The sequence below is a fragment of the Schistocerca nitens genome, chromosome 6 (genome assembly GCF_023898315.1).
Source record: "Schistocerca nitens isolate TAMUIC-IGC-003100 chromosome 6, iqSchNite1.1, whole genome shotgun sequence".
Taxonomy (NCBI): Eukaryota; Metazoa; Arthropoda; class Insecta; order Orthoptera; family Acrididae; genus Schistocerca; species Schistocerca nitens.
Window position 1 is genome coordinate 530,009,805 of NC_064619.1, and position 26,794 is coordinate 530,036,598.

Sequence of the window (26,794 nt, forward strand, 5' to 3'; positions counted from 1 at the left end):
TATTGTTTCTACACTGATCCGTAAGAAATTTTTCCCAATTGTTACTTAACTGTCAAGTTTTTTTAATATGATAAATCCCTTTATGTGATGGTGATTTCCTTAAGGAGGTATCTTGCAGTCCTGATTTTTGTCTGGCCCATTACTATGTTAAATTACAATATTATTTTAAAAATGAATTTTACATTCGCACTGCACTACTTTCTATCCATAAAATATAACATTTGAGGCCACCAACGCTTCTAAGTAATTTTAAACCTGAATATGTCTCCATTAACCCTGGAAATACGAATTGGGGGGGGGGTACTTCATGCCCATCATTTGGAAATATCTTAATCTAGTCTAGTAGTTTTATATTTTAAAATTAGAAAAAATATTGTTTTAACGATGTCTTACATGACATTTGCTGATTGTTTTAAAATTTTCAGCGAAACTTGACAAAAAATGTAAGTGTTGGTAAGTGAATGTGACTTTTTGTGCCAAATGCCATATTCATATTTTCAAGGTTAGGTCCCTTCTTACACATCTATATAATTTTAAAAGGATTACTGTGAATGAAAATTAATGGCAGTTCACAAAATTTATATTTAAAAAAAGATTTGTGTTCGAAAAGTACTCTCCATTTGGTGTAAACATTATGGAAGTACATTGATGTTTCTAGGATTGTGCTAAAAGATACTTTTAGCTTTTGTATGTATACATCACTTCCTATTTAAAAATTATTTCGTTAATAAAAATTAAACCCACTGAAGGCAATTTGTTTTCTTAAGGAATTTATGTTGGCTGTCACAATTTACTCCCGATGGTATTATGCATTATGGAAAATGTGCTGGTATTGCTACAGTTAATAATGTATCATGTTTTAATTATTCTTCATTTTGTCACTACATAGCTATTTTTTGCAAAGAATAATTGGCTAATATACATAAATAAGTATTTATTTTACAATCCCCTGATTTATCCACTTGGACACCAGATGTCACACCATACCTTACATCTTTTTTATATCATATCGGTTGGAGATGAATAAATGTGAGATTGGAATTAATTTTTAATTATATAGTACACAATCCCGATTTTATTTAGAAATTGCAAACAATTATTTACAATTACAAAGTGTAGAATCTTTGTTGTAACATTTATTCTAGTGAATGAATGCTGTGATTATGGATATTATTCCATTAACTTTTCCTGGAAGATCTTAATTTCTTAAGTATGAAGTAATTCATTAGGAATTTACTAGCAACAATGAATTAATTGCCATTGAAGAGGCTTTTGAAGATAATTGACTGTAGCTTGAGCTGTTAGTTTCTTTTGATGCACAAAATGTGGTAAACCTGTTTTTTATATATGTTAAAAACTATTTATTTTGTAAGCACAGTATGAAACATTATGCTAGAATATATATATTTAATGCATAGACTACATTACATTGTGTAAAAACAGACTGCAGAGGTATTTTATGTAGCTTGACAGTCTTCATGGATTACTGTATTTTATAGACTTTCCTATCATTTATAGACAGTGGATTCAGCAGCTAAGGAAAAAGAGAAAAAATTAAATTCCATATTATTTTAAATCGTGAAATTTATTTAATGTGAAAGGTTATCCAAAAGCTGATTTATGGAGTTTCACCAACCGAATGTTATTAATGTTAAGCAGTTATATTCCATAAGGCCTGCACTGTCATGTGAGTCGTCAGTAACATATTTGTAAAGAGCATCAAGACTTCTAACTGTGTTATATTACTTTTTATTTCCTCCATTTGACTACAGATCTGTTTTGGCTAGTTGTTATCAAGCTTATTGCTATTATCAAGCCATTATATATATATATATATATATATATATATATATATATATATATATATATACCATTGGCAAATGTATTATGACTGTCATTCTATATTTGCTGAGTTAATGTGTTAATTTGTTATGACAGTAATTTGACAGTTTTGGAGCTACAGTATCATTTGTTTACAAGATATAAGCACTGTTATACAGATGATATATACGTTATTTGTTTGTACATATATCAATTGCTGCTGTATATTAGTAGAAGTCTATGTTTCTAGCGATCATAGGTGCTATTAATTTATAGGTGTGTGTTGGGTAGGCGTTTCCTTATTTTATGTGAAGAGTTTGGTTAAGTTCTATTTTCGATCATTTTATGCAAATTATGACATTATCATATGTTTTATATTGACTCTCTGACATATGTTTCCAGATTATGTACATGAGCAATGGTGTTAATGTTTTATAAACACGTCAAAAAAGGTTTTGCATCGCCCCTGTTCCCAGAACTCTTGAAGATAGACGTTCACTGTGGTTATTGTATACAGAGACAGTCCCTTTGACTGTTCAGAGATGTCACTAAACCTGCCCAGAAACGTAAACAACAATGCGTGAGCAGCGCCTATTAGACGGAGAGGGTTGGACAGCCCATCAGTTCGTCATTCCACCAGGAAGAAAGTACATGGGTCGTGGTGTCTGTAGACACAATACCGCGGTTCGATCGCGTCCGCATTGTTAATTTGTGCCAGGAAGTGCTCTTAACAAGGGAAGTGTCCAGGCATCTCGGAGTGAACCAAAGTGGTGATGTTCAGACAGGGAGGAGAAACCGAGAGACAGGAAATGTCAATGAAATGCATCGCTCAGGCCGCCGAAGAGATACTACTGCAGCAGATGACCACTACCTACAGATTATGGGTCGGAGGAACCCTGAAAGCAACGCCAACGTGTTGAATAACGCTTTTCGTGCAGCCACAAATTGTGTGCAATAGGCTGCCTGGTGAGCACCTTCACTCTCGACGCCCATGGAGACGTCCATCTTTGCAACCATGACACCATGCAGCGCAGTACAGATGGGCCCAGCAACATGCAGAATGGAGAGCTCAGGATTGGCATCATGTTCTCTTCACTGATGAGTGTCGCATATTCCTTCAACCAGACAATCGTCGGAGACGCGTTTGTAGGAAACCCAGTCAGGCTGAACACTTTAGACACACTGTCCAGCGAGTGCAACAAGGTGGAGGTTCCCTACTCTTTTGGGGTGGCATCATGTGAAGCCGACGTATACCGCTGGAGGTCACGGAAGGTGCCATAACGGCTGTATGATACATGAATGCCATCCTCCAACCGACAGCGCAACCATATCGGCAGCATATTAGCGAGGCATTTGTCTTTGTGGATGACAATTCGCGCCCTCATGGTGCACGTATTGTGAATGACTTCCTTCAGGATAACGACATTGCCAGCATGTTCTCCAGACATGAACCCTATCGAACATGCCTGGGATAGATTGAAAAGGGCTGTTTATGGATGATGTGACCCACCAAGCACTCAGCACTCTTAGGGATCTACGTCGAATCGCCATTGAGGACTGGTTCAGTCTGGACCAACAGTGCCTTGATGACCTTGTGGATAGTATGCCAAGATGAATACAGACATGCGTCAGTGAAAGAGGACGTGCTACTGGGTATTAGAGGTACTGGTGTGTACTGCAATCTGGTCCACCACCTCTGAGGGTCTCACTGTATGGTGCTACAACATGAAATGTGTGGTTTCCAGGTCAATAAAAAGGGCGGAAATGGTGTTTTTGTTGATCTCTATTCCAATTTTCTGTACAGGTCCCAGAACTCTGGGACAGAGGTGATGCAAAACTTTTATTGATGTGTGTATTTGCAAAACTGCCAGTTTACTGTCATAACAAATTAATTACCATCTTAATTCAGTGAATATAGTCTATCACCTAGACAAAATATACATCACTTGATAATGGCAATTTAGCAGGGACAGGTCTGTAGTGAGTGGGGAAAAATTTAAAAAGATAAGAAAATGAAAATTAATATCACACAGCATCAAGTCTGGACACTCCTTATAAAAAAATTAAACAATTAATTCGGTTTGATGCTACTGTAAATGCTTAAGTTATGGTGTGGAACTAGGTTAGAAAATCTGTGACCATTTCTGGCTAAATGTGTTAAGGGGCTCCGGAAAGGCTCAAAATCATGAAAAGTTCAATTTTTACTTTTTGCGTTTTCTGAATCTGCAGACTATTACCTTTTAATAGATATATAATTTATTCAATTCCGAAGACTACAACTATTTTTAAATTTTTTTTGAAATGTGTTCTACATGGGCGCGACCCACTGTGGCGCTGTTAAACTGCTGTCAAATGGTGTTATTATTAACGTCCGTGTTCATCAGGTACATTTTAGTGATGTGAGATAAAGTATGTGTTGTGGCTAACCTGTGATGGTTCAATATATATCGCTGGTGTGATTGTCGATTGTTTCATGTTTATTTACTCTGTCGTTATCTCGAAAATATTCGTAATTAATTCTTTCTCTTGAGTCTCTGTTTTGTTGAAGTATAATAATGAGTAAAAGTAAAGTTATTAGAAATCCTCTGAAGGCTTTTAAGAAAAGGAGAAATGTTGGAAAGCCAAAGGTATGTGTTATTACTGTAAACAATAAAGACGATGAAAATCCCCAACATAGCTTGTGTCCCAAAGAAGAAGACAGTTGGTGTAAATATAACAAAGGATTGCTAACTGGTGAAGTGTACACTCATAAGCATAGTCTGCCTCATGCAATAATGGAGGTGATAAAACCTATTTTCAGAGACTTAGCAGCACCTGAACTGTTGAAAAAGTGTATTCACGGAAAAACTCAAAACCCCAATGAAAGTGTAAATAGTGTTATATGGTCGAGAATCCCCAAGACTGTATTTGTTGGAATAGAAACACTTCACTTTGCTGTGTATGATGCTGTTGCGACTTTCAATGATGGCAACATTGTAAGGTGCAAGGTATTTAGAAATATGGGAATGAAGATAGGTTCTAACATGGTATGAGCGATGCTTGCTTTAGACAAGGAACGCCTTCGGGCTGCAGACAGGGCTGTAAAGAGTCTAGAAATACAAGCAAGAGTAAACAGGAGGAGGAACAAGAGGAAGCTGGAGGAGGAGTTTGGAGAGGATGAAGATAATCCATCCTATGGACCTGGAATGCACTAAAAAGTTAATCCAATCTTTGTCGCTCGATTCCCAAAACTTTTATTTTCTCATACTAATTACATGTTTTCTAAGGATCTTCCAAACATATTTGTTTCAAACTTTCAGTAAATGTTACACAGTACCTTCTGCATAATTTAACACAGCCCTTTTCCAAAAAACTGTATATTTTTGAATATATAAATAAAAAATTGCAAAAAAATGTTGTGAATTTCCATTACAATTGAAAAAAAATCATCTTTAATAACTGAACTAAAATTTTGTAAAATTCCTGTGTTAAGTTGTAGCCCATATTCCAATTAATAATCTGTAAAAAGTTCAACTTCCTACCTCAAATACTTTGTGAGGAAAGATGTAATTTATAAGCGTTATTTTAACATTGCAAGTATAGGGCGTTCCGGAGCCCCTTGAAGGAGTTGCAGAGACTTATTCCTAAAGAACTAGATGAAGCTAACGACTTTCCAGCAATGAATATGGATAATAGTACATTTATAATAATAACACATCAGCTATACATTTAGATAATGGTGAGTCATCTGTAAAAAAAAAGAGACTTCATACACAATCATAGCCAAAAGCATATTTAGAAGAAAAAAGTGTAGAAGTCTGAAAACGAAGCTAATAATTGATTTCTATTCAAGAGCGCAAACATTAAAATCTATAGATGAGGCTGAGAGAGAGTTTACAATGTTACATAAACCAAAGGAAGATTTTTAGTTTTGAAAATGTTCTTTACCCATATTTTTTATCCAATAATAACCTTATAGTCTTAAGTATTGTTAGATTCTCTGATCGTTTCCTGAGAAGACTGAGCCCATAACACATAACTGAATAAACTAGAAAATCTGAAAAGTTACATACTGGAAGAATTTTCAAACTGACCTTGGATGTGATGGCATCATAGTCATCGTCATCATCACAATCAACATCATCATCATCACTTTAAATAAAATTTCAAATTGAAGTTGTCATAAAAGTGAAATTTTAAGTAACATAATTAATGTCACTGCTTGGTGCAGATTTATTTAATTTCTTTTTGTACTCCCAATCTCTGCTTAAAACTTTTTTCATAAAACTGCATATAATATTCACTGAAAGCGTTTCTATGCAGCTGTTTCTGTTTCAGCTAAATTTTATCTTTCAAAATCTTATCAGGTACATGATATAGGATTCAATCCTTGTAGGCATAAGACCTTAGCTTCGTTTTGAAGGCATGTATTTATTTCAAACTTTGTTACTAATAGCATAATGTAGTAATCTTAATTTTATTTCAAAGAGGCCATTCCTTCTGAGTCTTAAAATTTGAACTACTGTTTGTAAATTTCATACAAAATAAACATACTTTTGGGGAAAATCCAAGATGATATTTTATTGCAAGTTAATTATAACAATAAACATAAACCGGTAACCAGACACCATTAACAATGACATTTATTAGGCACACATAGCACTGTTGCCAGTTTCGAAGTGACAGGTTCATCCTCAGATGGTTGCTCACACTTAAAGTTACAAAATGGTGTACAAAGAATGGTCCCTGATTTGAGCAAAGTTCCTTGAGTTTGTGGTTCCTTACAGCAGAAAAAGGAGTTTTATTGTAAAACTACCAAAAGTTGAATTATAATAATATAAACAAATTTTAAACAAAAGTTTTGTTTTACTTACACTGAAAACCAGTAGCCATTAATGCCATATGGAAGTAACACAAAACCAAAAAATCTTATTTACATTGTTATAAGTCATTGTTAGGACCTTTTGCAACAAAATATTCCTTCTTCCTTACATTTTTTATTTTTGCTATAGGGCACCAAAATCCCAAGGAACTTCCGCCAAAATCTGTGAACACCACAATTACAGAATAACTTAATTTCAAATTTAACATGAACCTATGCACATGACTTGACAGTTCTCTATTTGTTCCTAATGAATAGCATTATTAACAGTAGTATGGTTACTGTTTTTATTTTAATGTAACAACTAACCCATAATTCAACACAGTCACGATCTCACCATGTCAGCTTTCGACAAAATAACACATTTATTTTTGGATTTTAGTAATTTCAAACAAAAATAACAACGTTATTCTGTTATATGTTAATTTAAGGTTAAACCAGGATGGTTGCAATGATATCAGTTTCAGAGTCCTATCATCAAATAGTTTTGTTTCATTATGTTTCACAGAACAATGAACAATTTTCATTTGTTGAAATTTGGGGAACATATGATCTATGCATGTAAATGTATCATTCATTGTATTATTTTGTTTATTCCATGAGTACATACAAAAAACAGAGGACTATAAATGTTTGAATCGGTAAGGTACAAGCTTATAATTTATTTCATATTGTGTGTTACTGTCCAGCTTTTGGAGGCTCTAACAGTTTCATTGATACTCTTGACATGCCTTGAGCTTCCCTTGTATCTGATCTTACATCCAATAACACTGAGCTCAAATGGACAGATGAAATTGTACAGTTTAATAAATTGATTTTACGTTTGCATTTGCATTAGGTTTGTAATTATATATACCAAAGCTTTTTGTGCTTTCTTTAAGTAAGGAAGTCCAGATTACCAGTACTATATTCAATAATTAAATGTAACTGAACGTATTACTTCAGTGCTTGTTTCTTTCCCTCTACATCAAATTTTATGGTTCCTGGCTTTTTTAATAGTACCTGGCATTAGTGTTAATGTGTGAATATTGGTCTCAAAATTACATAAAGCTGTTGCATCGCTGCTTCAACGATGCATTAATAAATGGGACCATTGGCCCATTTGAAAGGAGTCACTGAATATCTTGTAATTTGGAAGCAGTAATTTCTGTATAAAATTTAAAATGTAGAACATTTTATCCCAGCAACCAACAAAGTAAGTGATGACGGTGATAGTAAGAAGAAGTAGGCCTAATTGTCTTATTTATTGTACTATTTTATTTTGGTCTAGGCTATTGACCTCTTCAGAAAAGGTACACCATCTGTTTTACATTTCTGAAACATTTGTTTATTTAATTATACAGAAAAAACGTTTAGGTGTAACAGTAATGTTAGACCTGGTATAACTTCTTGCTATCTCAAAAGGAAATGGAAACATTTTTCTATACAACAGAAGAAACTATAAATGAATAACAATATCATGATTTGTAGTGAATAAAGAAATCTAAATAACTCATTCTCTTGTATTATGCTGTAGGTTGTAGTGGATTTCAAGCGGTGCGAGAGTAAATATGAGACTCACACTTGTAAACAATTCATGACAAAGATAAAAGAAGATTTATGTGAGCATATTCATGATTCTGGTGAAGTGTGGTCAGATTTTGTTGAGAAGACTGAACCTGCAGTTAACTGTCCAATTAAGAAGGTAAGAGTCTGCGAGATAAATTTGATTCTTATTCATATATTGACTACATAATTTTATATTAATCATTATTGTTCTAACACAATGTCACAACAATGTTGACTGGTGAGAGTACCATGTTCAAAGCTCTGGAGGGTAGTATGCCCATGCTACATTATTCTCCCCTCCCCCCCCACCAAAACACATGGAGCACCAAAACGATCATGGTGAGCAGAGTTCTTTGGAGCATTACGTGTTGCTTCCTCTCGCCGTATTATTTTGAACATGATCGGTTTTGTGGTCCATGTGTTATGGTGTGGACAGGCATAATGTTGCCTGGGTGTGCTGACCTCCAATTATGTGAACACAGTATATTCACCGGTCACCATTATTGGGACACCGTAGTCCTTCTCCATGTATATCTTTTCACTGGGTATATTAGGCCCTTCATGAATGATGATGCATGACGATATCGAAAAGCACAGGCGAAGGAATTGTTGCAACGACAGTACGTTCAGTAAAATGACTGGGCTGCCAGTCCCCTTACTTAAATCCAAAAACCTACAACAAGGACTCCTTACTATCCACATAGCCAGCTTGGGACCATGTTGCAAGCCCGCACTACCGTCCTTATCATGCATCATAAAAAACCATGTCCCATCTTCAGTAATATCCAGTAGAGCATCACATATCACGGTGACTTCAGTGTAATTATTGTCTTTGAATAAAAGTATCATTTCTGTTGATCACTGCGTATTTCCTCTACTTACCCTCTGTAATTATACTTTAACAGTTCTTTCTATGTATGGTCCAAGTTCTATAGAGCTATCTTACTTATATTTACACATTATCTGAAAGTTACTTCCGACCTTAAATTTTGCACATTGGTGTATTTTCAAGTGTCCGCAGCTTCACGTTTTCACCATCTCCGTGACGCTCTTCCGTGAGTCAAATAAACCTGTGACCATTCGTGCTGCCCGTCCTTGTATGTGATCAGTATCTGCTGATATTGCTATTTGGTATGGATCCCACACACTTGAAAAAGACTCTATAACGGGACACATGAGTATTTTCTAAGAGATGTGCTTTATAGACTTACTGAACTTTTGAGGTACTCAATCAATGAAACCACCACATTTGTTCGTTATGAGCTTAGCAGATAATTTGAACAATGAGGAACTATAGCGACAATTTTAAATAGGGTCTTATTGCAGGCATTTTTGAAAGAGAAGCAGTCTGGGATCAGACAAATCATAACAGTCGCTTCATAATGGAGAGCATTAGATGTAATATTTTGTGAAACTTGTTTCATCTATAGCACGATTTTTAGTGTCAAGATAAAAATCTAACAGATGTTCACACAGTAGATGTAGATAAAAACGGACGACGTGCTATCTCGGCGGGAGTAACAGCTGCTCTTCCACAGGAATTGCATTAACAATGCTGCTTTGAATCCTTATCCGTTTAATTATTTCTTGTTCAATAAAAAATTATACTGGACTGTTTGTAGGACATTCGAGAGCGGTTGATAGAACTGGTGAAAGTATCCATGGTGTGAACGTTACACGTAATGGGCTTCACTTGTGAGATTACAGCTGAGCGTTCGACATACCCCTGTGGATGTGAGAACGATCCGCACTGGTTGGACTGATCAATAGTTGGGGCGCTCTCCATAGAGTAGTGTGGAATTTATGAAAAAGCTGTCACACAAAAAGTAACCTACAGGACAGGGGTGGCCCTAGAAAACACGAGACATGGGTGCTGTACCTCAAACAAGATAACAAACAGGTTATGCATCTAACTATGAAATCAAACACTGTTCCACACAAATCCCTGTTTATTACAAAGATTCCTGCTGATATAAATGAATAACAAATTGTAACAGGATCAGTTCGATCACAAGCAATGCAGAAAATAAGGAAACTATTCCTTGTTAACTTGGGTCAATACATATGAAAGGTATAGTGGAAATCAATCAAAGTCCACATTTGGTGAAATCTGAGATTCTGGTATCTTTTGATACTATGTATGTAGTACTACATTACAACAGCTTCATTAATTTAAAAAACTACACATAATCCCTAATAAATCGGCACTGAAAAAAGTGTCTAGGGAAAAAAGCAAACAAAACTCTCTGTGAAATGAAAAAATAGCCCAAGTCCTTAAACATTTTGACTGATTATGTGTCTGTGGGCATACATATTTCGAGTTCTTCCAGGTTATTCATTATTGCATTTTCTATTTTTTTTGCTTTATGTTTATGGTAAAATGTGGATTGGTAACTTTCGCAATTTCAGGTGTGTACTTTAAATCTAATTGAGATGTTCCTATCTGTTTGTTCAATATAAAATGGGTTACAATCAATGCATAAGATTTTAAATATTCCTGTGTTCGAGAACATTGATATTTTTGTTTTTCCCGATTCCATTTTCGTTTCTAATGTGTTGCTGGTAAGGAACGTCATTCTCACCTTCTTCTTTTTAGATATTTTATTGAGTTCTCCTAAAATTTGGCCAATGCATGGTGTTGTCACATAATTAGGTTTTTTAATTTTTTTCTTCTTTTATCAGCGTTATTAATACGCATACGTTTTGTGTTTTTCGTTGTGTGAGTTGATCGTATAGTCCGAGTACTACTGCATAGTTAAAACCATTCTGTTGTGCTACATATCGTAATTTCTTTCTGTGTTGCATCAGTGCCAAGTGGTACGTTCATGGTACGGTTGAGCATTGAGTTACAGAATGCAAGTTTATGTGAATATAGGTGACAGGAGTGATTGCTAATAATAATATATGTTGTGGTACTTTTCCTATACATGTCAGGTCTATAGTGGTGGGAGCTATTACTTATTGTTAGGTCTAGAAAGTTTATTGATTCGTTCTGTTCAACTTCTATTGTGAATTTTATTTTAAGGAGTAAGCTAATAAAATTTTGGTGAACCATTTGAATTGTCATTTTAGTTACCATTTACAGGTAATAGCGTGTCATCTACATATTTGTGGTAGTAGACAATTTTATGTAAAGTGGGCCAATTTGAGCAGGAAAAAATTCTTCTGATGTATGTATTGATATATATATCAGCAATTGTGCCTACAGTAAATCAAATTATGATTGGTAAATGAGATGCACCATTAGGGCAATAGACTGCTGGGTACCGCACTCCATACCTCCTTGTCTTTCTCACTACAATAACCACTTTTTTAAGGTGAATGAATCACTGTCACTATTGCCAACGGATGCAAAGAACGTCGTTTTCGCTTCCCGTAGGTGCTACTAATCCACTGTGTTGCGAAAATTTACAGAGTGAAGGCCCCTGTAGAGAAGCCACGTGGTAGCAGTGAGGAGCGTTTGCCAGCATAAATGTAACCTTAGTTGTAAGACAAAGACAATACTGGGTATCCCTTCCCAAATATGCGCAACTAGAAGCTCACTTGTCTATGCTTATCTCGCCTCCATATCGCTGGAAAGAACAGAGAGCAGCAACAGCCAGCTCTGCCCTGACAGGCTTACAATCACAAACTAAACAGTAGTGCAATACATGGTGGAGGGTTACCAATATCATTGTTAATCATTCACTTTCTGTTCCAGTTGTGAATGAAACAGTGTAAAACGTCTCATTTTGATTTCTATTAACCTGAACATATGAGAGGTAGTCATAAGGTTTTAGTTATGAAGACGAAAAAATCAGGCTGTGGCTATGAAACGTTGTGACAGTGTTACATCTTCTCTACTTATTTGCTGTTTAACACCACTCATTTTCTCCAACAATGGAACTTGGTTATACAGGTCTGAACTTTAACTGTTCACTGTTCCACATCAAAGAAAACCTCGGCGTCATTCTGGAAATAACTGCAAAGAATGGTTTGTTCACACATGGCCATAGGAAGGTGGCACAGGTTTCATGTCAGCAGAATACCGATTACGAGGGTGGGGGGGGGGGGGGGGCATATGGGAAGGAGACAGTAGGTTCCTTGTTAGCAGAATACTGATTATCAGGGGAATGTGTGTGGTTGGTGAGTGGGTGGGGGGAATGGAAAGGAAAGGAGACATTGAAGTCCATATCAGCAGAACACTGATTAGGAGGGAAGGGGTTGGATTGTGGGTGGGGGAGGGAATGGGAAAGAGGCAGTGGGTTCCATGTCAGCAGAATACTGATTAGCGAGTGGTGTGTGGATGGCTAATGGGGGGAGGGGATTCTTATGGGGAAAGTGGTGTGATAGTGGGTGGTTGGGAATGGAAAGGGGCACTGGGTTCCATGTCAGCAGAATACTGGTTGGGGGGGAAGAGGTGTGATTAGTGGATAGGGGGGGTGGGGGGGGGGGGAGGGAAAGGCAAGGTGAAACTGGGATGTCAGGAGAACACTAATGAGGAGGGAAGGGATGTGGATGGCAGGTACCGAAAATGAGTGAGAAGAGTGTTTCAATGGAATAAATTTTTATTTAATGTTAAGTAACATTGGTTAAGAATAAATTTTCAATGTGTGTGCCACATATAATTGTAGTAGAGTCGTATTAAGGGATGATTTATGTTCTCAGGTTGGTTGGGGGTGTGTGGGCAGGGAGGGTTGCAGGAAAGAAATGTAAAGGAAGACACATTACAGGAATGTGGCCATGCACATCCCTTTATAGTGTGTCTTCAAACCAAAGAGCAACCAGGCGAGTCTCCAATCACTCTACTCCGCGACATTACATCAGGAAACTACAGGGTGTTTCAGAATGTTATACCAACATTTCTGCAGCATTAATTGGTTACATGACGCATCTATCTAATCTTCAACATTCTTTCGTAGCGCCACGTTTCGAAAGCTTCTGTACTCTTCTTATCTGAACTTTTATCGTCCATGTTTTAATTCCGCGCTTTGGTGATAGCAAATTTCTCTTCTTCCGAAACGTTTTTCTTGCCATTGCTAGTCTACATTGATGCCCAGATTGCAAAACTCATTTATTACTTTTAATGTCTCTTTTTCCACTTTCATTTTATCACTGTCACCTGATTTAATTCAACTAAATTCCATTACACTTTTTTTTGTTTTTGCTCATTTTTCTCTTATATGCTCCTTTAAAGACACTGTCCATTCCATTCAACTGCATTTCCAAGTCGTTTGCTGTCTCTGACAGAATTAAAATGTCATCAGCAAACTGTAAGTTTTTTTTCCTTCACCTTGAAATTTAATTCCTACTCCCAATTTCTCCTTGCTCTGCTTTACAGCTTAATCAGTGTACAGACTGAATAGTAATAGGGATAGGCCACAACTCTGTCTCACTGCCTCTCAATCACTGGTTCTCTTTGACTCTTATGATTGCCGTCTGGTTTTTGTACAAGTTGTAAAAAATGTTTCCCTGTATTTTAACGCTGCTACTACCGCACTTACGTGATTTACATGAAATATTTTTGTTTAATTTTGACTCCATCGTAAAAACCCAAATATCAAATACAGATTTCCAACACCAGCAATTTTCAAGGGACATTAAATCCTTACTTTTGCCTCCATCCCTCATACCGAAGGACTTGCCGTGAAGTCCCTCCAATATCAAGGGTTAGAATACGGTATAACTTACTCCTTAACGTATGGAAAGCTACAAATTTCCCCAGTTCAAAGATACGCCAATGGCTTATTTCTAGAAATAATTTAATAATTTTAAGTCTATCTTTACTTCCCTTTGAATAGATGTAGGTCATGAGCTCCGCTCTCGGTATTGTTAACCAACGTTTTAGATGCCATTTTTTCTTTCGCTTTTTTTCTGTTCTCTTTTTTTACTCCTAGTAAGTTACAATTGTTCCACAAATACGTAATAATGATAATGTTGCAGTGTGTGAAAAAATTACATTCTCGTATGCAACAGCTAAAATGTTCGTTTAAAATGTGCATGCTACCAAAGAATCACAATGCCGTCAGTACAAAGATGTAGGACAACTGATTTCATATGCCATTCTGCAAAGTCTGTGAAGGGTTTTTCACCTGTGTAATCCAGTCCTGACGCCGAGAAAAATGACGAAACATTAAACACAAGGAGACATAACAGTAGGAGGCGTAAGGACGCATGCTGTTAAGTGTGCAAATGATCAAGCAGTGCTCGTGATTCATAGGGTCGATGGACGAGAAAGATACGTGTATAGTCCTGAAGTGTAATTTTGAGAAAAACCTAAAACTGAAGTGCACTGACAGACTGACGAATGAAGAAGTACTGCTGAGAAGAGAACTGCTGGAAATGATGAAATGAGAAAAGTATCTCAGCTGGGACGTACATTGCACAGAAATAGCGTATGACAATGACCGATCAAGGACGCAGGAAATGGAGATGAAGAAACAAGACTTGGAGTCGTGGTTGACATTAAAAACACACTGAGTTGGCAACAAGTTAAGGAAGAGGCGAAGGCAAAAGCAAAAGACAGGGAGACTCGTCAGTACCTGTCGTACAACAGATGTACCAAAGAAGAAGACTCCACAAACTTAATAGCGCTAGCACAAATAAGACAATAAGTAAATAATAAATACTATATGCAATTTGATTTTTCGGAATTACGACAAACAAACCTTTCTCTGTGGAGAAGATAGCTGGTTCGAATCGTGGTAGTGAAAAATTTTCACTGCCAGTATTCACTGCAGATAAGTGGAGGAGAGGTGGTGGGCTAAAGGTTTTGATCACCAGTCTTTGCTTTAGTGTTCTGGATTAAGTGAGGCACGGGGCGCCATTGATGGTGATCCACCCATTGGATGGGGATATTTAGCTCGGCAGGCCTCTTGGCCCTATTCTAGAGCAATGGGCTATGTGCCAGCACCGGCTTACGACATTACCATTCCCCTCTCCTTTGTCCACAACGACATAAAACCAACGCTACACTATACAAGCACCCATCATAGTCGTCCATATTCGGCACTTGACAATAGATCAGACGAAAGAAGGCAGACCACGTTGACTAGGGCCTTGCCTGTTGCCTGGAATGGGGATTTAGGATTCATGCACCCCCCCCCCCCCCCCTGTGCTCATTCCGAAAATTGCACTACTTTGACTGGACTACAAACAAATATTACTACGTAGAATGAATTTTCACTCCTTAGTGGAGTGTGTATGGTTTCAAACTGCATGGCAGATTATAGCTCTGTGCCAGATAGGAACTCCAATATGGGATATCTGCCTTCTAGGGCAAGTCCTTCATCGACTGGGCTGTGCAGGTGTGACGCAGAACGTGCCCTCACAACTTTACTTCTGCTCGTGCCTCTTTCCCCACCTTCTAAACTTCACCGAAGTCCTCCTATGTAGATAGTAAGACTAATGCACCTGGGAGAAATGACTTAGCCACAGCTTAGAGGATTGTTTCCAGAAAGAATCCTCTGCGCTGGAGTGTACACTGTTTTGAACTTCGTGATGTTTCTTAGGTAAGAAGAGAGGCTGTGAGGGTTGGTCGTCAGTTGTGATCGGATAGCTCTCTAGGCAGGCCATTTGCCTGTGAAAGGTCAAGGCGTTAGGGTTGAGTTCTGTTCGATACACAGTTTCAGTCTGTCGGGAAGTTTCAAATATTATGATTTCAGGATGGGCCACTCGAGCGACTCAACGTCTGAGGCTCCTCGATCTGTCTCATGTTATTTGTTAATACTGGTGAATTCTTGAATACCACAATACCCCTGACACAGAGTATTCATACAGAGGCGTTGTTACACGTTATTGTGTGATTTGTGGTAATTTGTCTGTTGAGCTCACGTGGATTAATCGCAAGACATTACGCTATACAGAGGTTAAATGCACTATTCAAGACTAAAATCTGCCCTATATATATATATGTACAGGGTGTCACATTTATTTTGACTACCCAGTCATTTGTTTGTCCAGATGAAAGATACAAAATGTTTCAAGCAAATGTGCTTTAGCCGTCAGGGGGACATCAATCAGCATGATTGCCTTCGTTGTTGCTTTGTTTTTTACAAAGATATGAACAGCGGTATGACTTTTTTAAGTGGCATCCTGTATTTTTTATTCAGTAATTCATTTTCTCTCCTAGAGACCTATTCAAAAATGTATCACGGTGTACCATTCACTGAAACACAACGTTATTAATTATATAACACAAAATTGACTTTGAGCCAGTGATCACAACTCGTCCACTTGCTGGAGTTGTCAGAAAACAAGTGCAAACTAAGTAAAAACATAACACAAAGTTGACTTTGACTCTCCTGTGCCATTGCCCAGGAGCAGAACATTCAAAGGTGCTCAGAGTGGTGGCACTGGACACCGATACAATGGTGCACTCCTTGGATGAAAGAATTATTTATTGCTTCCAGAGTTGCCTGCTGAAGAGAATTACAAGCAAGCACGATACATTCCGGCATGTCCTCTGTAGTTGTTGGAATATCGCGATAGACAACGTCCATAATGCATCTCCAAATAAAAAAAACTCCAGAGCATTTAAATAAGGAGACCTAGCAGGCCAAGTAACTGATCCTCCTCGACCAATCCATCTGGCAGAATACCTTCGGTTCAGAAAAAAATGGTTCAAATGGCTCTGAGCACTATGGGACTTAACATCCATGGTCATCAGTCCCCTAGAACTTAGAACTACTTAAACCTAACTAACCTAAGGACATCACACAACACCCAGCCATCACGAGGCAGAGAAAATCCCTGACCCCGCCGGGAATCGAACCCGGGAACCCGGGCGTGGGAAGCGAGAACGCTACCGCACGACCACGAGATGGGAGCCTTCGGTTCAGAACAAGACGTGCACGCAAGGCATTATGTGCTGGACATCCATCGTGTTGACACCACATAATCAATCTGGTCCTTAGCGGCACTTCATCCAGAAGAGGAGGAAGAATTTGTCTGAGGAAGTTGGCATACGCTGTGCCGTTTAGACTACCATTGATGAAATAAGGGCCAATAATTGTAGTACCCCCGGTAGCTGAGTGGTCAGCTCGAAAGAATGTCAATCCTAAGGGGTTCGATTCTCGGCTGGGTCGGAGATTTTCTCATATTAGGGACTGGGTGTTGTGTTGTCTTAATCATCATCATTTCATCCCCATCGACGCGCAAGTCGCCGAAGTGGCGTCAAATCAAAAGACTTGCACCCATCGAACGGTCTACCCGACGGGAGGCCCTAGTCACAAGACATTATGGTAGTATCAAGCATCCCACACCAGACGTTAACTCTCCATTGATGCTGATGTTCCACCTGTCTAAGCCATCGTGGATTGTCGCTGGACCAATAATACATGTTCCTTGTATTTACCTGACCTTTGTTTGAGAAGGGACATTCAGCGGTAAATAGAACATCGGAGAAGAAGTTCGGGTTGGCGAGGATTTGCTGCTGTGCCCACTGACAGAACTGTACACGATTCTGGAAATCATTCCCATGCAATTCTTGATGTACGTGTACATGCTAAAGATGGAACCGGTGACTGTAAGAATACGATGTACACTGGTTTTAGGAATGTCAATCTCGTGTTCAAGTTGGCGTGTGCTGACATGTGGATTCATAGCAACGAAGGCGTGAACAGTAACTTCGGCAGCTTTGCCTGTGCGAGTGCCACGACGATTGCGTTGTCGTGGGCTGAAACTTCCCATTTCCTGAAGCGTCGCAACAAGACGAGAAAACATCCTTCGGGAAGGTGGGTTCTTGTCCGGATATCGCTCTCTGTACAGTTCCGCTGCCTGCGTAGCATTTCGCCTACCTTCAACAACAACAACAACAATAAAAGAAACATTATTTCGATGCAGTTTGTAGGAAGGACAGCCTTTACTGTATGCCTACTCAACACAGCAGTATTTAAAAGGACTAAACTACTATACTAAATCTATCCATACATAAGAAAACAGTGTTGCAATTACTGTTCTGCTAGCTTACATTCCCAATAGATGAGTAGGATTTCTACCTTCTCTTCGATGGTGTACATTCTACTCACACAACTCTTCGACTGACGATGGTTGATAAAATGACGGCTGATTGATGTCCCACTGACGGCGAAAGAACATTTGCTTGAAACATTATGTAATTTGCATCTGAACAACAGTTATTTAGGGTGGTCAAGATAAATGGGACACCCTGTATATGCGCCCGCTCGTATGTGTGTGTGTGTTTTTATTAGCGGTGGAGGATTTGGTAATTACTAGTACACTACTGGCCATTAAAATTGCTACACCACGAAGATGACGAGCTTCAGACGCGAAATTTAACCGACAGGAAGAAGATGTTGTGATATGCGAATGATTAGCTTTTCAGAGCATTCACACAAGGTTGGCGCCGGTGGCGACACCTACAACGCCACTAGCCCAACGTCATGTCCGGACGCGGAAAGGGAGGCAAACTTACTGCTGTGGCAAAGCTCACGCTGGCAGGAGACGGCCGCGGCAGCAACAAGAAGAAGCGCAGCCGACCGCAGCACAAGAGGCAGTGCTACCGCTGCCAGGACGTGTAGGGACGCAGTCGCGTGTCTGAAATATGCAAAGGCACATGATACAGGCGACTGCGACAAGCCACCACACGTCGCCCCAACGTGCGTTAACTGTGGCGGCGCGCACGCCGCAAACGCACGCAGCTGCGCATATCTGAAGCAGCGGACACCAACAACCGCCAAGAAAGCGGTACATGAAGAAGAGGCAGCCGTCCCGCCACCCCCGCCCAAGGATGAAAACCGGGCGGCCGCAATCCCGCCCAGCGCCGCTACCGACGACGCCGTGGCCGCCCTCAAAGCCGCGATGGCGGCAGAGAGAGCGGCAATGCAGGAGGAGATCGTCGGTCTCCACCGGCAGCTGCGAGAGTTGCGGGAAGAAATCCGGACGACGCAAAAGAAGACACCCGCCCCCGTTGCCACCCCCACGGTGGTACGACAAGTTGGGGTGCATGTGTCCACGCAAACGGACGTCGCCCCCGAACCTGTAGCAATACAGGAGACCGGGGAGACGCCCATGGACGTGGTGCAGCCTGTCCCGCCGCCGCCGCCGCCGCCGCCGGATGTGGTGAAGAAATAGCAGCAGCAGGACAAACAAGAGGGGGGAGGGATGTACTCCGAAACCATCCCTTTCCCGGACGTCACCAACCTCCCAGCGGTCCTGAAGAAGATCGCGACCATGGTGCGAGATGGGCGGTACGACGTCCGAAGAAAACCGTACCTTTTCGCGGAAGCGGAAGGGAAACGGAAGCCACCGCTTCCACACCAGCCGTTCGAGCTTCGTGGCGGATATCGGGCAATTATGCTCGAATTCGTCACGAAGAAGGACCTCCACACCATAAACTCCAACCCGATCTTCACGCCGCGGGACTGGAGCTTCATCTTGGAGGACGCGGTCGCGCGGCTGAAGAAAGAAGTTGGAGATGGCGCGAGGAAGCTCACACCCGAGCTGGAGTCCGCGCTGAACAACATAGCGCGGGATGGGAAGAACACCCAGTACCACAGGAACATCCAACGTCACCGCCAGCATGCCTGCATGCTGGCAACCAGGATTTACGACCAGGCAACACACAAGGACCATCCAGAACGAGAGGCAACACCATTCCAACCCAAGAGGATCTTGGAGGAACAGCTGTACCGAGCTTAGACTCCATACCTCAGGCCAAGGTTCAGGCCCGTATGTTTAGCGTCAGCGTCAGCTTTTCTGGGCATTCAAACAAGGTTGGCGCCGGTGGCGACACCTATAACGTGCTGACATGAGGAAAGTTACCAACCGATTTCTCATACACAAACAGCAGTTGACCGGCGCTGCCTGGTAAAACGTTGTTGTGATGCCTCTTGTAAGGAGGAGAAATGCGTACCATCACGTTTCCGACTTTGATAAAGCTCGGATTGTAGCCTATCGCGATTGCGGTTTATCGTATCGCGACATTGCTGCTCGCGTTGGTCGAGATCCAATGACCACTAGCAGAGTATGGAATCGCTGGGTTCAGGAGTGTAATACGGAACGCCGTGCTGGATCCCAACGGCCTCGTATCACTAGCAGTCGAGATGACAGGCATCTTATCCGCAGGGCTGTAACGGATCGTGCAGCCACGTCTCGATCCCTGAGTCAACAGATGGGGACGTTTGCAAGACAACAACCATCTGCACGAACAGTTCGACGACGTTTGCAGCAGCATGGACTATCAGCTCGGAGACCATGGCTGCGGTTACCCTTGACGCTGCATCACAGACAGGAGCGCGTGCGATGGTGTACTCAACGACGAACCTGGGTGCACGAATGGGAAAACGTCATTTTTTCGGATAAATCCAGGTTATGATGGTCTCATCCGTGTTTGGCGACATCGCGGTGAACACACATTGGAAGCGTGTATTCCTCATCGCCATACTGGCGTATCACCCGGCGTGATGGAATGGGGTGCCATTGGTTACACGTCTCGGTCACCTCTTGTTCGCATTGACGGCACTTTCAACAGTGGACGTTACATTTCAGATGTGTTACGACCCGTGGCTCTACCCTTCATGCGATCTCTGCGAAGCCCTACATTTCAGCAGGATAACGCACGACCGAATGTTGCAGGTCCTGTACGGGCCTTTCTGGATACAGAAAATATTCGACTGTTGCCCTGGCCAGCACATTCTCCAGATCTCTCACCAATTGAAAACGTCTGGTTAATGGTGGCCGAGCAACTGGCTCGTCACAATACGCCAGTCACTACTCTTGATGAACTGTGGTATCGTGTTGAAGCTGCATGGGCAGCTGTACCTTTAGAAGCCATCCAAGCTTTGTTTAAGTCAATGCCCAGGCGTATCAAGGCCGTTATTACGGCCAGAGGTGGTTGTTTTGGGTACTGATTTCTCAGGATCTATGCACCGAAATTGCGTGAAAATGTAATCACATGTCAGTTCTAGTATATTTGTCCAATGAATACCCTTTTATCATCTGCATTTCTTCTTGGCGTACCAATTTTAATGGCCAGTAGTGTATTATTAATAAATGCTAATTATTCTGGAGTACTTAAGGGTCTGAAGAGCAACACAAAATAACACAGTGTGAAATGAACAACATGCTAAGAACCTATAACTGGCTAAATCAGTGTGGTCTGACAGTATACATGAAAATTCCATAATTTTCAGACATAAAATAACTTCGTATGGAGTGTCTCGTGACAGCTCTTACGACTCCAAATATGCTGATTGGGACAGTACTACAACAAAGTCATATCTGGTGCAGTTTTCATTGTTGCCAGATATCCTGTCCCACTTCCCCCTGTTACTGCCCTCCCCCATCCACCTAGTCCCTCTTCCCCACTTCTCTAGGCTAACTGGGTCACTCCTTTTGGTCAGGAAATTTGGTGCAGCCTGCGTGGTTGCCACATTAATCCAATGACACCACCAAGATCAAGATGTATTGGATAGGATGACTTATGATTTGTGGCACCATTTTTACGATATATTATCTTATCATGTTTTATAGTTTATTATCCAAAATTGCAGCAAATTCAAATGCACATTACCCTACTGGTTAGGGAAATGAGCATGCCTGCGTGGTTGAGGGATAGCCCAGTGACATCTACTATGAGTCATTAGGCTTTATGTACATTGATACGTAGTGAGCAGTTGCACTCGCATTAAAAGTGTATATAATCCAGGTCAGAGAAGTTTTAGTTTCACGGTGTATCATCCAGCGTAGGTGTTGGATACACAGTTACTCTATAGTTCTTTTTAGCACTTACAATGTGGGGAAGAAAGGATATAATTACGAAAGTCATTGCATTATACACAGCAACAGTGTCGTTCACTTTAGCCAGTCAGATATACACTTCGTGATCAAAAGTATTCGGACACCCCAAAAAACATACGTTTTTCATATTAGGTGCATTGTGCTTGCTGCCACCTACGGCCAAGTACTCCATATCGGCGACCTCAGTAGTCATTAGACATCGAGAGAAAAGAATGGGGCGCTCTACGGAATTCACAGAATTCGAACGTGGTCAGGTGATCGGGTGTCGCTTCTGTCATACGTCTGTACGCGAGATTTCCACAATCCTAAACATCCCTAGGTCCACTGTTTCCGATGTGATATTGAAGCGGGAACGTGAAGGAACACGTACAGCGCAAAAGCGTACAGGCCGACCTCGTCTGTTGACTGACAGAGACCACCGACAGTTGAGGAGGGTCGTAATGCGTAATAGGCAGACATCTATCCAGACCATCACATTGGAATTCCAAACTGAATCCGCATCCACTGCAAGTACTATGTCAGTTAGGCGGGAGGTGAGAGAACTTGGATTTCATAGTCGAGCGGCTGCTCATAAGCCACACATCACGCCAGTAAATGCCAAACGACGCCTCTCTTGGTGTAAGGCGAGTAAACATTGGTAGATTGAAGAGTCGGAAAACGTCGTGTGGAGTGACGAATCATGGTACACAATGTGGCAATCCGATGGCAGGGTGTGAGTATGGCGAATGCCCGTTGAACATCATCTGCCATCGTGTGTAGTGCCAACAGTAAAATTCGGAGGCGGTGGTGTTATGGTGTCGTCGTGTTTTTCATGTAGGGTGCTCGCACCCCTTGTTTTGCGTGGCACTATCACAGCACAGGCCTACATTGATGTTTTATGCACCATCTTGCTTCCCACTGTTGAAGAGCAATTAGGGGATGGCGATTGCATCTTTCAACACGATCGAGCACCATTTCATAATGCTCGGCCTGTGGCGGACTAGATACACAATAAAATCCTTGTAATGGACTGACCTGCACAGAGTCTTGACCTCAATCCTATAGAACAGTGTACAGGATGGCAATCAGTCAAGGGATGTTGTAGGGAATTGGTTTAAAAAATTTGCTTCAAAGGCCCAGTCAAATCTTTACAAGGGTTCTCCGCGAGTAATTTACGCCATGCCTACGTGACACAAGTTGCCTGTCTTTCAAAACCGAGGCAGTTCTGTCCAGTTAAAGCAGCTGACAAGAGACGCCTTCAGCCCTCGGATGAAACTGCTAGCGAATTCACGCCATTGGTTTCAGCCAATAGCGTGCGCGGGATACCGATCACGTGTGAGGACGCAGGAGTGGTCTGCGGTGCAGAACACAGTTGCTTCTCTCTCTTGTAATCTAGACCTCGAGCAGAACAGACGTCTTTTTGGAAGGCAGAGCCTCTGGCTCTGCTTTTCACGACCGTCCTACGTAAGTTAACACGAACCGCTTCCCGTTCCGTTGACCATTTCAGTTAATTTCGACCTCCTAGACTGGCCTAAGACTGGTAACTTCCGACTCTAGGCGCGCCCCTTGTATACCGTACCCGGAAATATATTCTCGTTGTTGTTGTTGTTGTGGTCTTCAGTCCTGAGACTGGTTTGATGCAGCTCTCCATGCTACTCTATTCTGTGCAAGCTTCTTCATCTCCCAGTACCTACTGCAACCTACATCCTTCTGAATCTGCTTAGTGTATTCATCTCTTGGTCTCCCTCTACGATTTTTACCCTCCACGCTGCCCTCCAATGCTAAATTTGTGATCCCTTGATGCCTCAAAACATGTCCCACCAACCGATCCCTTCTTCTAGTCAAGTTGTGCCACAAACTTCTCTTCTCCCCAATCCTATTCAATACCTCCTCATTAGTTACGTGATCTACCCACCTTATCTTCAGCATTCTTCTGTAGCACCACATTTCAAAAGCTTCTATTCTCTTCTTGTCCAAGCTAGTTATCGTCCATGTCTCACTTCCATACATGGCTACACTCCATACAAATACTTTCAGAAACGACTTCCTGACACCTAAATCTATATTCGATGTTAACAAATTTCTCTTCTTGAGAAACGCTTTCCTTGCCATTGCCAGTCTACATTTTACATCCTCTCTACTTCGACCATCATCGGTTATTTTACTCCCTAAATAGCAAAACTCCTTTACTACTTTAAGTGTCTCATTTCCTAATCTAATTCCCTCAGCATCACCCGACTTAATTTGACTACATTCCATTATCCTCGTTTTGCTTTTGTTGATGTTCATCTTATATCCTCCTTTCAAGACACTGTCCATTCCGTTCAACTGCTCTTCTAAGTCCTTTGCTGTCTCTGACAGAATTACAATGTCATCGGCGAACCTCAAAGTTTTTACTTCTTCTCCATGAATTTTAATACCTACTCCGAATTTTTCTTTTGTTTCCTTTACTGCTTGCTCAATATACAGATTGAATAACATCGGGGAGAGGCTACAGCCCTGTCTTACTCCTTTCCCCACCACTGCTTCCCTTTCATGCCCCTCGACTCTTATAACTGCCATCTGGTTTCTGTACAAATTGTAAATAGCCTTTCGCTCCCTGTATTTTACCCCTGCCACCTTCAGAATTGGAAAGAGAGTATTCCAGTCAACATTGTCAAAAGCTTTCTCTAAGTCTACAAATGCTAGAAACGTAGGTTTGCCTTTTCTTAATCTCTCTTCCAAGATAAGTCGTAAGGTCAGTATTGCCTCACGTGTTCCAACATTTCTACGGAATCCAAACTGATCTTCCCCGAGGTCGGCTTCTACCAGTTTTTCCATTCGTCTGTAAAGAATTCGCGTTAGTATTTTGCAGCTGTGACTTATTAAACTGATAGTTCGGTAATTTTCACATCTGTCAACACCTGCTTTCTTTGGGATTGGAATTATTATATTCTTCTTGAAGTCTGAGGGTATTTCGCCTGTCTCATACATAGTGCTCACCAGATGGTAGAGTTTTGTCATGACTGGCTCTCCCGAGGCCATCAGTAGTTCTAATGGAATGTTGTCTACTCCTGGGGCCTTGTTTTGACTCAGGTCTTTCAGTGCTCTGTCAAACTCTTCACGCAGTATCTTATCTCCCATTTCGTCTTCATCTACATCCTCTTCCATTTCCATAATATTGTCCTCAAGTACATCGCCCTTGTATAAACCCTCTATATACTCCTTCCACCTTTCTGCTTTCCCTTCTTTGCTTAGAACTGGGTTGCCATCTGAGCTCTTGATATTCATACAAGTGGTTCTCTTCTCCCCAAAGGTCTCTTTAATTTTCCTGTAGGCAGTATCTATCTTACCCCTAGTGAGATAAGCCTCTACATCCTTACATTTGTCCTCTAGCCATCCCTGCTTAGCCATTTTGCACTTCCTGTCGATCTCATTTTTGAGACGTTTGTATTCCTTTTTGTCTGCTTCATTTACTGCATTTTTATATTTTCTCCTTTCATCAATTAAATTCAATATTTCTTCTGTTACCCAAGGATTTCTATTAGCCCTAGTCTTTTTACCTACTTGATCGTCTGCTGCCTTCACCACTTCATCCCTCAGAGCTACCCATTCTTCTTCTACTGTATTTCTTTCCCCCATTCCTGTCAATTGTTCCCTTATGCTCTTCCTGAAACTCTCTACAACCTCTGGTTCTTTCAGCTTATCCAGGTCCCATCTCCTTAAATTCCCACCTTTTTGCAGTTTCTTCAGTTTCAATCTGCAGTTCATAACCAATAGATTGTGGTCAGAATCCACATCTGCCCCAGGAAATGTCTTACAATTTAAAACCTGGTTCCTAAATCTCTGTCTTACCATTATATAATCTATCTGAAACCTGTCAGTATCTCCAGGCTTCTTCCATGTATACAGCCTCCTTTCATGATTCTTGAACCAAGTGTTAGCTATGATTAAGTTATGCTCTGTGCAAAATTCTACAAGGCGGCTTCCTCTTTCATTCCTTCCCCCCAATCCATATTCACCTACTATGTTTCCTTCTCTCCCTTTTCCTACTGACGAATTCCAGTCACCCATGACTATTAAATTTTCGTCTCCCTTCACTACCTGAATAATTTCTTTTATCTCGTCATACATTTCATCTATTTCTTCATCATCTGCAGAGCTAGTTGGCGTATAAACTTGTACTACTGTAGTAGGCATGGGCTTTGTGTCTATCGTGGCCACAATAATGCGTTCACTATGCTGTTTGTAGTAGCTAACCCGCACTCCTATTTTTTTATTCATTATTAAACCTACTCCTGCATTACCCCTGTTTGATTTTGTATTTATAACCCTGTAATCACCAGACCAAAAGTCTTGTTCCTCCTGCCACCGAACTTCACTAATTCCCACTATATCTAACTTTAACCTATCCAATTCCCTTTTTAAATTTTCTAACCTACCTGCCCGATTAAGGGATCTGACATTCCACGCTCCGATATTCTCGTTATTGTACCTAATTTACTGTTTTGTCATTTAACGGCAGCCCTGGATGCCAACTCTCTAATCCTGACCGCTCAACCTCCTGCATCCTGTCGTCACGAGGCAAATTTAACAACCGCCAACAACCCTCCCCCCCCCCCCCTTCCCCAAACCTTGTATTCCAGAAGTGGTACCATAAAAATTAACATTGGTGTCAGGGATCCTAAACATTTACAGTTGGTGTCAGAAGTGCCTGTACACTCTACAACACCTTTGGCAAGTCGTGGAACGGCGACTTCGTGCCATGCCTCATCGACCGACATCGATACCTCTCGTCAGTGCAGCAGTCCGTGAAGAATGGGCTGCCATTCCCCAAGAAACCTTCCATCACCTAATTGAACGTAT

The 26,794-nt window shown here is 40.8% G+C and overlaps 1 protein-coding gene across 1 annotated transcript in view; it reads left to right on the forward strand.

Moving 5' to 3' along the window:
• The window catches only part of LOC126262800 (uncharacterized), a 120,575-nt gene that overhangs the window by 73,903 nt on the left and 19,878 nt on the right, over nt 1-26,794 (forward strand). Inside the window, exon 3 of the mRNA XM_049959625.1 lies at nt 8,199-8,366. Coding sequence (XP_049815582.1) covers nt 8,199-8,366 — 168 coding nt within the window. The remainder of the gene's footprint in view (nt 1-8,198; nt 8,367-26,794) is intronic.